Source organism: Phalacrocorax aristotelis, chromosome 1, assembly GCF_949628215.1.
Source record: "Phalacrocorax aristotelis chromosome 1, bGulAri2.1, whole genome shotgun sequence".
Classification (NCBI taxonomy): Eukaryota; Metazoa; Chordata; class Aves; order Suliformes; family Phalacrocoracidae; genus Phalacrocorax; species Phalacrocorax aristotelis.
In genome coordinates this window covers 156,732,421-156,748,199 of record NC_134276.1, presented here as the reverse complement: position 1 = coordinate 156,748,199, position 15,779 = coordinate 156,732,421, and the positions used below count along the sequence as shown (strand labels likewise).

The 15,779-nt window shown below is 37.0% G+C and overlaps 1 protein-coding gene across 7 annotated transcripts in view; it reads right to left on the bottom strand.

Annotated features, from left to right (window-relative positions):
* The window catches only part of PARPBP (PARP1 binding protein), a 110,881-nt gene that overhangs the window by 94,368 nt on the left and 734 nt on the right, over positions 1 to 15,779 (bottom strand). For 5 of the 7 annotated variants that reach the window (XR_012657439.1, XM_075074906.1, XM_075074891.1 and 2 more), the window contains exons 2-6: positions 15,054 to 15,206; positions 9,250 to 9,480; positions 7,241 to 7,351; positions 5,524 to 5,694; positions 3,001 to 3,155 (exon numbers count right to left, since the gene is read on the bottom strand). Coding sequence is in view for 6 of the 7 variants with exons in the window: in XM_075074906.1 (XP_074931007.1) it covers positions 3,001 to 3,155; positions 5,524 to 5,694; positions 7,241 to 7,351; positions 9,250 to 9,480; positions 15,054 to 15,206 (821 nt within the window). In the remaining variant the exon portion in view is untranslated. Of the gene's footprint in view, positions 1 to 3,000; positions 3,156 to 5,523; positions 5,695 to 7,240; positions 7,352 to 9,249; positions 9,481 to 9,622; positions 9,815 to 15,053; positions 15,207 to 15,779 lie in introns of those variants that run through there. The other 2 variants (XM_075074899.1, XM_075074928.1) reach the window with 2 other exon arrangements.

The window sequence follows — 15,779 nt, the reverse complement described above, 5'->3', positions numbered from 1 at the left end:
TCCTCAGGTGTATAATAATCATCCACTTCACTGAGAAATACAACATTGATATGTTTCTTGTCAAGCAACGGACAAAAAGTAGAACATCCAAGCTATTTATTGCATAAAAATTGTCCAATTCTTGTATGTACAGAATTTGTGAAGAGTTTTAAAGTTGCAAGTTTTACAGCATCCCAAACTTTAAGGAATGTCCATGCTACTGATTCTTGAAAGACCAGTGATTTCTTCTAATCATAGACATCTGGAGAACAAGGAGAGGCAAACTTGAACTATTTCAAAATTCCAGAGATCTGTATTAATGTTCGTTCTGCTCAGTGAACACACCTTGAAGATACCAAAGTTCATTACATCTTCCCATTTCTCCTGCTATCAGGTCTGCTTACATTTTGTCCCATATTTGAATCAAATCATCATAGTTTCATTAAATTTCCACTCTGTTCAGCAGCTTTCCCTTCCCTCATCTCATCTACTGTTCACTTTCTTTGCCAAAAGACTTGGGGATTAGAAACACATTTTTGTTATTCCCTATAGATTAGCAGATACTTGGTTGCACCATATCTCCTACTATGCTCAAAATAGTCTTAAGCACATCCCAACATTGTCTAACATCTGCAGGTTGGTTTCTGTGTTTCCAAAGCAAAGAAGCCTGACTCAGGCAGGCAAAGAAAGCCTCTTTTCAACATGTGTTCCACAGTGACCCAGCATTTATTTGGCTATTTTGTATTTTATGCAAGTTTAAGTTTCATAAGATCTCCATTGTAACAAGATGACACAGAAATAACAGACTTCTAATCATTAAGTAAACAACCAAAATTACAGTATTTTTCTTGTTTTATAGTAAATACTGAAACCTAGTTTTTGCAGCTTGGCTAATCTCTACATCAGAGAAACAGCAATACTGCAGACAGGTTCTCCAGTTTGCTCTTAGATTTCTCAGCAGGCCTCTAACGACTAAGCAGCTGAAACTTTTACTGCACCGCTGCTTCTTTTCCTCTGCTCTTTAGATTGCAGTAGTAACGGAACTAGAGAAGTTTCATGTGTAAAAGTGCATCTACCTGTGACATCATAGGCAGGGCATACTGACAGTCCTTGCTTATATGGCTTAGCAAACACTTAAGAAAAACACCTTTTGTTCACCAATGTTGTGACCCTTACAGTTTCTAAGCTGTATTCTAGTCCTATAATATTTGAAAACTTCAATACAATAATACTGAAGATTCTTTCAAAGACAGACAACTGATTGGTATATTCCTATAAGCACTGAGCTACTATACAGATACATAAATAAAAACAATAGTAATATTTTAAATAGTGATATTATAAAGCCCATACAGTAAAGTACAAGAGACACTAGAAACACCACAGTACAGCTAGCTTCCATTCTTCGTCAGTGATAAAACCAACAACACCTACATAGAATCATAGAATTATTGAGGTTGGAAAAGACCTCTAGGATCATCAAGTCCAACTGTCAACCCAACACCACCATGCCTCCTAAACCATGGCCTGAAGTGCCACGTCTATACATTTTCTGAACACCTCCAGGGATGGTGACTCCACCACCTCTCTGGGCAGCCTGTTCCAGTGCCGTGTGTGTGTTGCATGTATACATGCAACCTAATGAACATGCCAGAATCTGATGTTAACAAGATTTATATTCCTGAATAAACAGGACTGCAGGTACAGCAGAGAAAGCAACAGAATAAATGGCTGAATGCTGAAAAGAATTTCCAAGCTCTAGAGAACTCTCCCAATTAGAAACTGATACTTCCTAGTCACCATCCTGCTCTGATTTTTTCTCACAGGCCCTAAACAGAAGGGTAATTAACAAGACGTAGCATTTTATGTTACACTTTGCTGAACCGCATATACCTGAAAAAATGGTCTTTTCACCCTAAAAAGTAAGTTCATGCACCTAAATGTTTTTTCATTTCTCATTCTTATCAATGTAAAGTGCCAGATATGATTTAAATAAAGAAAAAAGCATACAGTAGTTGTTGAGTCAAGAGTTTTCTTTAATCCCCATGACAGACAGCATATTTCTGGCATCCAGGATATTGAAATAAAAGAACTAAGAAGCAGAATTCAAGTAAAACAAAAACTGCAAAACAACTTCAGAATTACTTCCCACTTTCAGCTTCAGTGCAATCTGAATGGTAATTCAAATAATGTTTATGGTTTTCTTATAACATTTTGTTTCCAACTGGGTGGATTAGACTCAGTTCAAACCAAAATAAGATTCTTTAGTATCAAGGACAGAACTATTACAGCTGCTTTGCTAAAGTTTTTTATATAAAAATTAACGATTATAAATGAAAAAAATTCCTAACTTGTATAATGCTTAAGAAAAATGCTCTTCTCTCTGAAGTAATGCCAGAACTTACCAATTCAAATTCCTGTGTTACACTTACACTTCTCTGATCTCTCATTTATCAGCCTGCCCAAAAGACTAACTTCAGGTCTTCAAAACCATTTAAAAATCAGTGACTTCACCAGAGCTTTCCTAAGAAATAATTCTTATGCTTTGTTTATGTAGTTAAAGAGAGAAAAGAAAGGCTAAATAACCAATGTCATCATTCGTCAGCAGTAATAAAGACTTCTTTATATAAGGGTATACACAATAAAATGACAAAAAGGAAGTAACTAACGAAGTCATTAAGGAAGTAACTAAGCAGTAAAGAAGATACCAGTTTATGTTCCCACTGACCCTCTAGATTGAAGTCTTTGGAAGTTCTTTTACGACTAGGAAACTAACCAAATAGCCACAATACATTGATTTGATAAAAATTCAATACAAAGAATAACCTCAAAAATCTATAAGCTTACCCCAGTTATTTTTCACATATTTATATTTTCGAATAAGGTTTAAGTTGTAAACTGTTCTCTGAATTATTAAATAAGAAAATGATTATATTTTCTTTGATTTCCCCTCTGAGGCATATGCACAAGAAAATAAAAAAGTTGCTCAAGAAGACCAAAATATAACAGGAATTCTTTTACCTTGGATTTAAGATTTCACCAACAATTTCTTGCAGCTTGTCAATAAAATTAACAAAGTTTGAAAGCCCCTTTACATGGACTTTTAAGGGGTCAAATAATGAAGATGCACAGCCTCTTCCTCCAAGTTCTACAGTTCGGATAAAAGATGTTGCCATCTATTAGGAGAAATATTCACAAATATGAAACTGTAGACATACAGAAAACGTACGCATGTTGAAGTGAGCCTCTAGAGATTTGCAAGCAGTGTATAACAGCTGGCTATTAGCAGAAATTATTTAACTGAAATCAATATAATACCTCTTAATGACAAGCTCTGTACATCTCACTGTACATATTTGCAAGATCAATACTTAAATAATGCAGCAGTATAAAAAAAACCCACAAGCCAAAGTGAAAACGAGCCAGCTAATTTGATATCTACATTGGCCTTTCGACAGCTTAGAAAAAAACTTTATTAACAGAGGGTATAGAATTTTTTTTGTTGTTGCTGCTTTTTAAATGTTCTCACTGACCTCACAAAAACTACTCTTTTATTCAGAGGGTTGTCTATGACCCAAGAACAATTTTAACATAAGCATGTAAAAGTTGACTTCAGTAGTATATTTGCAGAGGTGCAACTAAAAATAATGTATACTCAAAGGTTTTGAGAAATTATGACAGTTAAGGCTTCTGTCATCACAGGTACCCAATTCTGAGAGTTTCCATATATTTTTATATGCTACAAAGACACTGAAAACAAGACATGTCCCAAAAGCAGTAAGCCTTAGAGGACAACCCCTCAAATTTTAAGATAACAGTAAGAATAAAAAGCTTAGCAGTTCTCTGGAAAGGTAAAGTAAAGATAACAACCCAATATGCTTGACACAGATGCAGTAATATTAATTCTACATATAAATTTTTATTTCAGACTATACGGCTAAAACATAAAGCTCTTAGGACTGGAAAGAGTACAACTGGAATTACTCGAGCAAAGAAAGTAAACCTGCCAGTATTCCTGCCTTTGTGCTAAAGATTTCCTGTGGATCAAGTACAGTTCATAGGACCTTGCCTTCCCAATGGAAAATATTCTGGCTTTGTAAGATTTCTACAAGACACAGATGCCAGAAAAGACGACTTCTTTACATGGTAGAGAAGTTTCCCCTCTGGCAACTGTGAGGAAGAGGTAATAAATCCAGTCCAAACACATACTTTTTTTTTTTTATACAATGTTAACAAAGCATTAGAAGCTAAAATAATTAATCCTGGAACTGAGATTTCACAAATTTTCCATATTTATTCAACCATAAAAGTCTGAGAACACAGCTGCTTCAGTGACTGTTACATACCCGTACCGTTTTTCCTTGGTCTGCTGTTGTCTACACTGAGGCCACTCTGCATGCAAAATTTGATTATTTTGAATATGAGGGACTACTGTGGTACTTTGCAGAAAGAATTCTTACTCATCTTATTCCAACTATTTTTGAGATGGCTCTGCGCTGCCTGTAACTACTGTAAGTATAAACACACCTCACACACCAAACTAGATTCTTTAGCAACAAGCCTCTGTGAGCACTGCACGTTGATACTGTAGCTTTTTGTATTCCTATACAAGGGCATGGAGGAAGGAATATACCACTGTCTCGAGGTTTTTGTTTTTCCAGATCTGTGAATTTGAGAATAAAATGAGCAGGAACATCCCATATCAATCACATCTTGAAGAGTATTTCAAGACTGATCAAGTTGCAAATGGCTGGAAAGCATTACCCACCCCAATTTCTGAGTCAAAGCTGAAAACTGCAATACTGCCCTTTCAAACTTTGGCCTCTGTTCTAGTGTGCATGTCAAAGGCAGGGTTTTGTCACCAGGTTGCTCTAAGAAAAGCAGTTTGTACACAGAAATACTTTAGGTTCAAGATCTCAAGTTTAACACACACACAGGAAAACGTTGGTTTACTATTTAACCAAAATACATACTTACAGCACTTTAAAATTGACATGCATTGTAATGCATTGTTAGTGGCTTGGTTTTGTTGATGTTAGTACTGCTTTGTGATACTTATTTAACCCAAACTCATTGCTTTTAGAGGTATTTGGTAAGCAGCAACATCTAGTTTAATGCCACCTTTTCTTCATCTTTTTTCTTTGATACGCATACTCGTGACCTTATTTCAAACTATTTACCACGATTTCAAAATTTTAAAAGCAATAATAAAAAGCATATCTTATATTCATGTTTAAGATAGTAAACTTTTTCAGGATTTCTGTCACTGTTTGATATGAACAGTCTCAATGCCTGTTTTTACAATATCAGACTTCAGAGCTCTAGAGGTACACATGCACACTATTATTTTTCCGTACATGTTTACAGCTCATGACCAAACATAGAATCTCTGTTGTGCCTTTTTAATCTAGAAATCATGTTTATGGTGGTATTTGACTTGGCTTGCAAGTGTCAGTCCTGTGTATGAGATTAAAGCAACATTTTATGTTTACAGATCTATTTCATTGCCTCTGATTTCCAGCAAATTTCATTTAACACACATACCAGGAAAATGGACATTTCTTTCTTCTGTGAGGCATGTTTTAGGTTCGTGAATGCTTCTCTACCAAGTCCTCTGTCAGGAACATTTAGAATATGAGCCAATGCCAGATCATCCTTAGAATTCACCAACACACTTAAATATGAACACAAACACTTCTTTGCCAGGATTGTCACCTGTATAAGAAAGCATCACACAAATTGGTTATCCTGCTGCTAAATTATGGGGGGTTTTTGTTTGCTTTTTAAAGCTAATTAGATATGTACTGATATGATCTTTGGAAGAGTAAGAATTTCACCTTGCATAATTTCAAATGTTACTTCATGTATGGGGATTCTGGAAGTATTGACAAGACCAAGTATGATTAATATGTTAAAATTACATATACTGGACTTGAATAGTCACAAAATATTTGGGGGTTGGATCTCTAGCTATTAAACTTGGCTATCAATTTCTACTTAGAAACCTCTTCAAAGATATTTCTTTTCTATCCCAAGGCAAAATACTAGTGCTATTAAACCACATAAGGATTTGTCATCAACTTCAAATAGGCTAAAATTTTAAACAACTCGGCAGCTCTGTAGCAGATTCAGTAATTTTTCCCTTGGCTCCCAGGGGATTTCAATCACAGAAACTCCACTGACTGAGTTTGGACATAAATTGTGACCAAGCTCCATTCACATAACCAAAACATAACATTGTAATTGCTTATATTACAGTACTGTTCTGGACCTTTTAAGAACAGTCCCAGAACCGAAGAATTTACAGTTTTGTCACAAGCAAAGGAAGCAAAGGCCAAAAAAAGGCCATTAACAAAAGGAAAGGTAATGAGAAATGCCTGTATTTGCTATGGAATGTCTTCTTATTCGATGGGATGTATACAACAAATGTACACAGTTTAAAAAAAAAACCAAACACAAAAAACCTGTGTATGTGTGACAGTCTGAAAAGACAGATTTAAGAGAAGGAAAAAAGAGCAAGGAATATTTTTACTACACAAGTCAGAGCAGCAAGAAAGCCATTATGTTAGTGGTAGAAGTGCTAGTATCTAGGGGACAACCTTAGTTCAGAAAAATATTTTCTTGTTCAGAAATATTTTGAATTGTACCCAAATATTGCCACTTATCATGGGAAAAGCAAGTTTGGAAATTACCAGAGCTCCAGCATTTCAAGCATTGTTGTATAGTATTCTGAGATTAGTTTAGGGGTTGAAAGGGTAAAAGGTAAGAATCCAGTATTCCCAGAAAGTCCTTAAATCCTCTACTGAGACTGACAAACCTTGTTTGCTTTGCTACAGCTACCACTACAGCAGCTATTCAGATTTCTTCTGTATGTGAGGGAGTACAAGCTAATACAAAGAAATCGAAGAAGTTTACTTCACCTACCTCTTTACTTTGCAACATTGGGCAAATCATTTAACTCTTAGTCAAGACAATGTTTGAGTGATGGCATACTTCTAGAAAACTTTATTCCCTGGTGTTTCAAAGCAGATTAAGTGTATATCAAGTGCCTGCCATAAAAGAACTGTCTTCCAGAATATAAATTTCTACGCTTAGCCCCATACACACATCTATAACATACACAAGTGATAGAGTTTGAATACACGTTCTGTTTTTTTAAACCAGCAACATTTTAACACCAGTAATTGGAAAGGAAACTATGTTATATTTTACCTTTTCAATATAAACAGAATATTACAAAAGAGACAGAAATAATTTTTACCTTCACATTTTCCTGGCCCTGTCTGTTGACTGGTGTAGAAGGAGTAGAAAGAACAGAACGAGTATTTTCTTGTTCATTCGTTACCCCAGAAATAAATTCCAGCAGCTGAACCTTTAATGAAAATATTAGAATAAACTTAAATATTAAGATGACTAGAAAGCAAAAGTAGTATTAAAACCTGGTGAAACTATGTCTCTGCCAGTTTGCTAGTGTTTTGCTGTTAACACAGCCCTTACAACCTACTTTTGGGTTTAGTCTTTAAAAGTACAACAGTTTCACTAGAGAAATGAGGTGTAAGATTCAAATTGAGAACAGCCAACCATTGGAATAAACTCCCCAGGGAAGTGGTTGCAATTGGACACTTTTAAGACTCAGCTGGACAGGGTGCTGGGCCATCTTGTCTAGACTGTGCTCTTACCTAGAAAGGTTGGACTAGATGATCCCTGAGGTCCCTTCCAACCTGCTAATCTGTGGTTCTGTGGTTAACTTAGAAAAGATATCTCAAAGAGTTACGTAATTCACTTGCACTAAAAGCAGCTGCTTATGTTTTGGAGAACATTTAATATGTTATACCATGTTTAGTAAGAGCTTATTAACCAACCCAAGTTCTCTAACTTCCCCACAAAAACAGGAAGAAAAAGAATTTTAATAAAATTGCAGTTTCTATGCCCTTTCTCAACTTCAGTTCTTATAATCCCTTTTGTGCCTAAAAATCACATGAGCATGAGTATAGGTTCTCTGAATCTTAAAGGAAGTAGGCAAGCTGGCTATAAGCGTACTCATCACAAAATCATACAATCATTTAGGTTAAAAGGGACCTACAGAGATCATCTAGTTCAAACCCATGCTTGAAGCAGGACCAGTTTAACCAGGTTGTTCAGTGACATGCTGAGCCAAGTTTTTAATAGCTCCAAAGATGAGATTCCACATCCTCTCTTAGCAACCTGTTCCAATATTTGGCCACTTTCTCAAGGAGAAACATCTTTTGTTCTTACTTAGGCTGGCAAGTAAGTGGTTTTAATCATGCTGTAACCAGCAATTCATGGTGTGTTCATAACACAGCTCAGTTAATGTTCAGTTACTGATACAGCTTCCCTCATATTAAAATGACCATCTAATTAAACATAGATACAATTCAGAAGATGAAATAAAAAATAATTGGTTTAAGTCTGCAATGCTGAGAGTGGGCAGTAAAAGCAGACAATTAACTCCCCTTTAATTTTCATTACAAGCTAGAAGTATGTGCCTCTAAATCCAACATTCATTAATTTTTTGAGTATCAATATCCTTTGTTTTTGACCTTTCCATGCTCTAGAGAGCGCAGAATCAAATCAAATCATGTGGAATGCTTGAGTTTTCAACTTACCTTAATTGCTACTTACATATATTTTATCCAATAACAGAGATTAATCAAATTCATTTTTCATAGACTTTCATAGCCAAAAAATGGAATACACACTAGAACTTCTCTAGCCTAGAGCATGGCCTCACATGCAGTGTAATAAGAGTATCTGAGCTGCAGTAAAGTGCAACAGAGCTGCTGAGTGGCTGGAGTGGAACCTGTTCTTGTTTCTGGAAAAAATCTAACATGGAACTACATATAGTACAGGGAAGATTTTGCTTTTAAGAATTATAACTATTAAAAATATTTTTACTAGATATCAACATACAGGCAAAACTCCATGACACGTGGTAATTATAGAGCTTTGTTCCAGTCTTATCAAATCCCTATGGTTCATTTTTCAGTTCATTACTGGCAGAGTGATATAATCATAGAAGAGCTGTGGGGCCTACCCATCCAGCAGGGCAACAGAAAGAAATAATTTTTGACTGAATTTAAGATCTCTTTAAAAGATTCAGTATTTTAAACTCATCTGCTTCCCAACAGAAATGCAAAGTAACTTGGCAGTAATTCAGAGCTCCTGTGTATATTTAGAGGTCTCATAAATCCATATCTGGAATAAAAAATATATCAACAATAACAGAGATGAAACAAACAAGATACTTACAGGGGCTATGCTTTCATCTTCAGATAGAAGTCCAAGACCATGGCACTTCTGACATACGTCTATTAGATCTAACATATTGCTTCTTGTTAAGAAGGCATGATAGGCTTTTTTTAGGTCAGCATAATTTTCAGGTTCTTTCATGTTTTCATATGATAATCCCAGTTTGTCATGTAACAAATATTTCCAAGTTTCCAACACATCACTAAGTGATACTGTGAAATCTCCATGGTGCTAATAGAATAGGAAAAAGCAAAAATGTTAAGTTTTGTATTCATCATAGCTTTAAAAATAACTCTAAACCAAGCTGCATATATATATTTTTAAAAATCTATTATAATCTAAATCTTTAAGTTTCTAATAAGCAAAGTCTTACTTATAGTGAAGTTCTTCCAGTGCTTTGCCTTTATAGTTGAGTTTCTTATACGCAGTATTTGTTCCTGACCTTTAAAATACCAGATATGTATATCGAACTTTACTCATAAGAAAAGACATATTGCCTTTGCAGGACTACTACTTATATGAAGTTATTTATTTGCAGAAATAGTTTTCAGCATGTCAGGCATTTACATCTCAAAGGCAGTAAGTATAGCTCTGTTACCTTGCTTCAAGCAGTAATCTGGGAAAACATATGCCATGTCCAAAAACAAAGTGTTAGTACAGTTATACTTTAGCATAACATTGACAGTGTTGTTACATAGATCTAACAAATACATTCAAGCAATGCATACCTATCCATTCCTAGTACCTTAACTAACATTAACTCTATAATATAGGCTACAATCTTATCGGGCCACTCCCTCTGACAAAATTATTAAATTACATTCCATGTGCCCCCTGCCTTCTCCCCAAACTCCAAAAAGGAAAAAAGAATCACAGTGTATCAGAAAATAAGCAGAATTAGAGATTAACAGAGACTTAATTTAAAAGAGCAGATAAAGTAAATAAATGACAACAAATACATGGCTAGAAAAATCACTAATAGCATTTTATTAGCAACTGAAGAACCTTTTCCTATTCTAGGCAAAAAAAAAAAAGGAAAATTCAAATTTATCACAAAGTAACTTAAGAGGCTTGTATCAGAGTTAGAGTCCCTTTCTTCTTTCCAACTCTTGAGAGGAGTGCTCTGTTGACCTTTGGTGGACAGAAGCAGAAAATGTATCAACAGGAATGACTAAAATAATGTTTAATTTACATATTAATTTATTATATTTTTGTAAAGGTTTTACATCAAGGCGGGAGCATCTGCTATTACTACATTTATATGTAGGGGTGTATTAAGTAATCATGCCTAAGCACTTCTTAGAAGAGCAAACACTTAACTGCAAAGGAATAAGCTTGCAGTTTTTTTGTACAGTCCTAAACTAAAGGAAAAAAAGGAATAAACTTTTCTTGAAAAGTTATCTCTACATGGAAGAACAGAAGACACTAAGAATGAGAGAGACTGTACATGTAGCATTATGGACTACATAATCTCATGTATGAAGCAGAAATAACTGAAGAACCAAAGCTGTTAGCAAACCTGGCAGGGTTGGAGGTTACAAGTACGGCAGGGCAGGAGGCCACAAATGGCAAACAAAAAGGTGAAAGTGTCACAGCAGATAGGAATCGATAGTGGAGCTGGCATTCACAGAAATTTAAAAACAAGTTGAGTAAAAGACAAAGCCCCTGCTATTTGAGTCACAACCCAAGTGAAGTGTTATTGAAGGAAGTAGGATGCAAGCCAGCTACATCCATCTGTATCAGTAAGAAGCTAGAAGCTAGAGGAAAGACCAGTTATTGTTGCACTCTAAGAAAGATGATTAGGTACAATACATAATCCTATTTGTTTAATCCCTGACATTGCCTTTTTTTACTTTCAGTAAAGTACTGTTTTTTAAACCAAGTGATTCACAGATTGGGGGGAGGTGGGTGTGTGTGTGCATGTGCAGAATCAGCTCACTGAGCATCAGGCATTTTAATTAAGTTTTCTAGTTCAGCATGGGGGTACAAGGAACTGCAAGAAATCTGAGCCTGTCTCTTGTGGTTGCCAGTAAAGGAGACAACTGTACTGTCAATGGTTAAAGACTGCAACATTGAGGAAGCCAGAAAATCAGTTTCAATCCCTGTAAACCAAGATATGCGCAATAAGAACTAACTGCATTAATGCTACTTATATAAATTATAATACATAGTAGCAGAGAATTCGGCTACTAATTAGATTGAGCTAAAGGTAACAGAGACAAAACACAGGGTTTGGGATGCAGGATTACATACATATTTCCATCTTCTGTAATTCAGAATTTGGTCCTTTATTCACCAATTACTTGTTAACTTGCTTTTCATATCTTGACCCTGGACTTTCACTCCTGTTTTCTTCTCTGCCTTTCCAAAATTTTAGCCAGGAGTTGCTAATCTCCCTAGACATCCATACCTCTTTATATTCTGTGCCTGTTTTCACTTTGTTCCAAAATCTTGGTGTATTATCCAATGTCCATCACAATCTCTGTTTTCTCATAGCCATGTTTATTTCAGACGTTTCCATACTACCATACTCTCCATCCTCCCGATGCCAACTTCCTCACCACCACTTCTTCTTTCCCCTGAAATCTGTGACTTCCTTATTGCTTGTTCTTATCCCCTCCTCTTTCACAACTAGACTCCTTATTTTCATCCACACTGTATTCTCTGATCTACATTCCAGTCCCCACTTCATGCTGTTAAACTTTTTCAGCTTTTTTCCTTCTATTTCTGTTAGACCTCAGAAAATATGCAACACAATTTTGCAACTGTAGCAAATTTTCTAGTTTTCACCAAAGAAACAGAGTTAATACTACTGGTATATAAAGAATTCCCCAGTATACAGGAGTAAAAAAAAGCAGTATTATGTGGTCATGTAATTCATTCTGTAACATGACACAAACACCCTGCAACTGAGCGACAAGCCTTGCTTTGCTATGTCAGTAACGGCAGATAACTCATGTCTAGTTCAAAGGTTTTATTTAATTTCCTGACATTTTCACATTAAGAAACTTTAATCTGGATGAAATAATTACCTACACACACCATTAGCAACTGAATACAATCTACATACAAAAACAGGTCAGGAGTAATTCTAATAAATTAAGTTGTTCCAACCCAAAAGACAAAGAGCTGTGGTGAATGGAGCTAAATCCAGTTGGCAGCTGGTCACAGGCAGTGTTCCCCAGGGCTCAGTTTTGGGGCCAGTTATTTTTCATATCTTTATCAATGATCTGGATGGGGGCATTCAGCGTGACCTCAGTAAGTTTGCAGATGACACCAAGTTGGGCAGGTGTGCTGAGCTGCTTGAGGAAGGAAGGCTCTGCAGAGGGATCTGGACAGGCTAGATTGAAGGGCTGAGGCCAGCTGTGTGAGGTTCAACAAGGCCAAGTGCCAGGTCCTGCACTTGGGTCACAACAACCCCTTGCAACACTACAGGGTTGGGGAAGAGTGGCTGGAAAGCTGCCTGGCAGCAAAGGCCCCGGGGGTGCTGGTCAACTGCCAGCTGAATATGAGCCAGCAGTGTGCCCAGGTGGCCAAGAAGGCCAACAGCATCCTGGCTTGTATCAGGAATAGTGTGGCCAGCAGGAGCAGGGAAGTGATCATGCCCCTGTTCTCAGCACTGATGAGGGCAAACCTTGAATACCGTGTTCCATTTTGGGCCCCTCACTACAAGAAGGACATTGAGGTGCTGGATCATGTTCAGAGAAGGGCAACAAAGCTGGTGAAGGGTCTGGAGAACAAGTCTTATGAGGAGAGGTTGAGGGAACTGGGGTTGTTTAGCCTGCAGGAGGCTGAGGGGAGACCTTATCGTTCTCTACAGCTACCTGAAACAAAGCTGTAGCAAGATGGGTGTCGGTCTCTTCTCCCAAGTCAGTAGGGATAGGACAAGAGGAAATGGCCTCAAGCTGTGTCAGGGGAGGTTTAGATTGGATATTAGGAAAAATTTCTTTACTGAAAGAGTGGTGAGGCATTGGAACAGGCTGCCCAGAGAGGTGGTGGAGTCATCATCCCTGGAAGTGTTTAAAGAAACCATGTAGACATGGCACTTCAGGGCATGGTTTAGGAGACATGGTGGCATTGGGTTGACAGTTGGACCTGATGATCTTAGAGGTCTTTTCCAACCTTAATGATTCTGTGATTCTATGTCCCTCCTACAAGCCTTTTCTGGTGATGAATTTAGTTAAGCTAAATAGTGGTTCTGGAAATATTTCTTCCAAGATATAAGCTTCTTCCAGTACAAGTGGTAATTTTTTAAATAATACATTGCAACTAGGAGTGTACAAACTGAAGCAGGTCTTCGCTTTGTTTGGGGTTTTGGTTTTGTTTTGTTGACTAAAGATTTGTACTATGCATTTAATTTACTATGCAACATTTGGGTAAGTCTTCCAGCAATGGTAATTCGTTTTCATCAATAACTAAGCTTATTGACCTAAAAAGATATCTGTAGATTATCAAAGTGACTATTGCAATTGTCCTCATTAGATGAGACACATGCAAAGGCCTGACCATATGTTGCAACAGTTTTTTGTATGTTTCAGATGATTACTAATGCCCAATATTCCAGCTGTGACAAGCCACAGTGCTTAAGGCACTTAAGGGTTACATCTCCTATTCATCATTTGACAGACGCTTCTTGTACATATGCAAAGAAGGCCATATATTTCCTACTGGTACTGGATACTATCATGGTTTTAGCTGGGATAGAGTTAATTTTCTTCACTCTAGCTGGTACAGTGCTGTGCTTTGAACTTAGCATGGAAAAAAAAATGTTGAGATAACACAGATGTTTTGGGCTGTTGCTGGGTAGCGCTTGTACTAGTCAAGGACATTTCTAGCTTCCCATGCTCTGCTGGGTGCACAAGAAGCCGGGAGGAGGGGGCACAGCTAAGAGAGCAGATTCAAACTGACCAAAGGGATATTTCCATATCATGTAACGTCATGCCCAGTATGTTAATGGGAGGAGCTGGCCGGGGGAGGGTGGAAGCAATTGCGGCTCGGGGATGGGCAGCGTCGGTTGGTGGGTGGTGAGCAGTTGTATCGTTCGTGTTTCTGTGGGGTTTTTTCCCTTTTTTTTCCCCTTTCCCTTCCTTTTCCATTTTATTATATTAACATTATTGTCATTACCATCATAATCATTATTATTATTTTGTTGTAATTATTAAACTGTGCTTATCTCAACCCACAAGTTCTTTTGCTCGTCTGATTCTCTTCCCCATCCCACAGGGGTGGGGGGGGTGGGGAGGTGAGCGAGCGGCTGCGTGGTGTTCAGTTGCCAGCTGAGGCTGAACCACGACAGTCCATTTTTGGCGCCCAAGATACTCAACTTACACATCTAGGTCTTCATCTGATAAGCCTCAGGAAAAACAGCAGCCAAGAACTGACTGCTGTAAGCACAACTCATGCAGCCTATATCAAGTCAGTTTTATACTCGTTCTTCTCATGTCAATCCAAAGCATTTCGGAGCACTCAGAAAAAAAGATGCATCTCAAAACATTTGATGAAACCAAACAGAAGTTACATGATCAGGAAAAATACAGTAGTTTTTAATATTAATAGTTTAGAACTCAGATACATACTTAAAGCACTTCCATCCTCCCATCTGTCTTGTGGTTCTTTTTCTAAGCCCTGATTCAAGAGTGTGCTTAATCATATCAATTTTAGTGCCTTGCTGCATCTGATCCCCAGTTAAAACAACACAATGAAGTGACCAAAACAGCCATTTCAAATAGATGTCTAAGCAAACATTACAGTAAGCGAATCAAGTTTGAGATGTATTAAGTACAAAGAACATACTGAATGCTAACCTGTTTATTGACTTCAGCCATTGACAGCTGTAATGCCATCAGCATGCAGTCTGCCCCACATACAGTTGTCCTTTCAGAGTTTGAAAATAAAGGCCATTGTTTTCTGAAACACTTGAGCAAGTTCAACATTTTTTGCTTGAAAGCAATCATCATCTAGAGTAGAAGATGGAAATAATTAAAAGAAAAACATTACTATAACTATGCAAGACACCTATGTGCCTCTTCACCTTCCAATAAGATGTGCAAATCCTGTGGTATCTTCTTGCAGATCATGTTCCTAGAATAAACTCTTCCCACTAAAATAAGTCTAGTGAGTCTTGCCTTGCTATGAAGATAAGGGGTTAAAAGTGCTTATGTATGACATGTCTTTATGAGGACCCCTTACTTTCCTTGTATCCTATGCCAACACAAAAGAATAAACATTATCACAAATACAACGGTCTTTTGTCTCTGAAAGCAGCCAGTTTGAATGCCCCACAGAGCACCTTCTGCACTATCCTCATTTAACATACATTCAGACCAGTATCTATTAGAATGTTTTAAACCTAGAAGCAAGAGATATAGTGTTTCTAAGACTTACTAACAAAGACATCTATAAATGCTTTTGCTACCTATATAGTCTTTTTTCTTTTTCACTCCATAAGTCATTATCTCCCCTACTTCCTTTGGCAATGAGTTTCAATACCAGTTCTAAATGTGACTACCTGATGCTTTGGTATTTTTCAC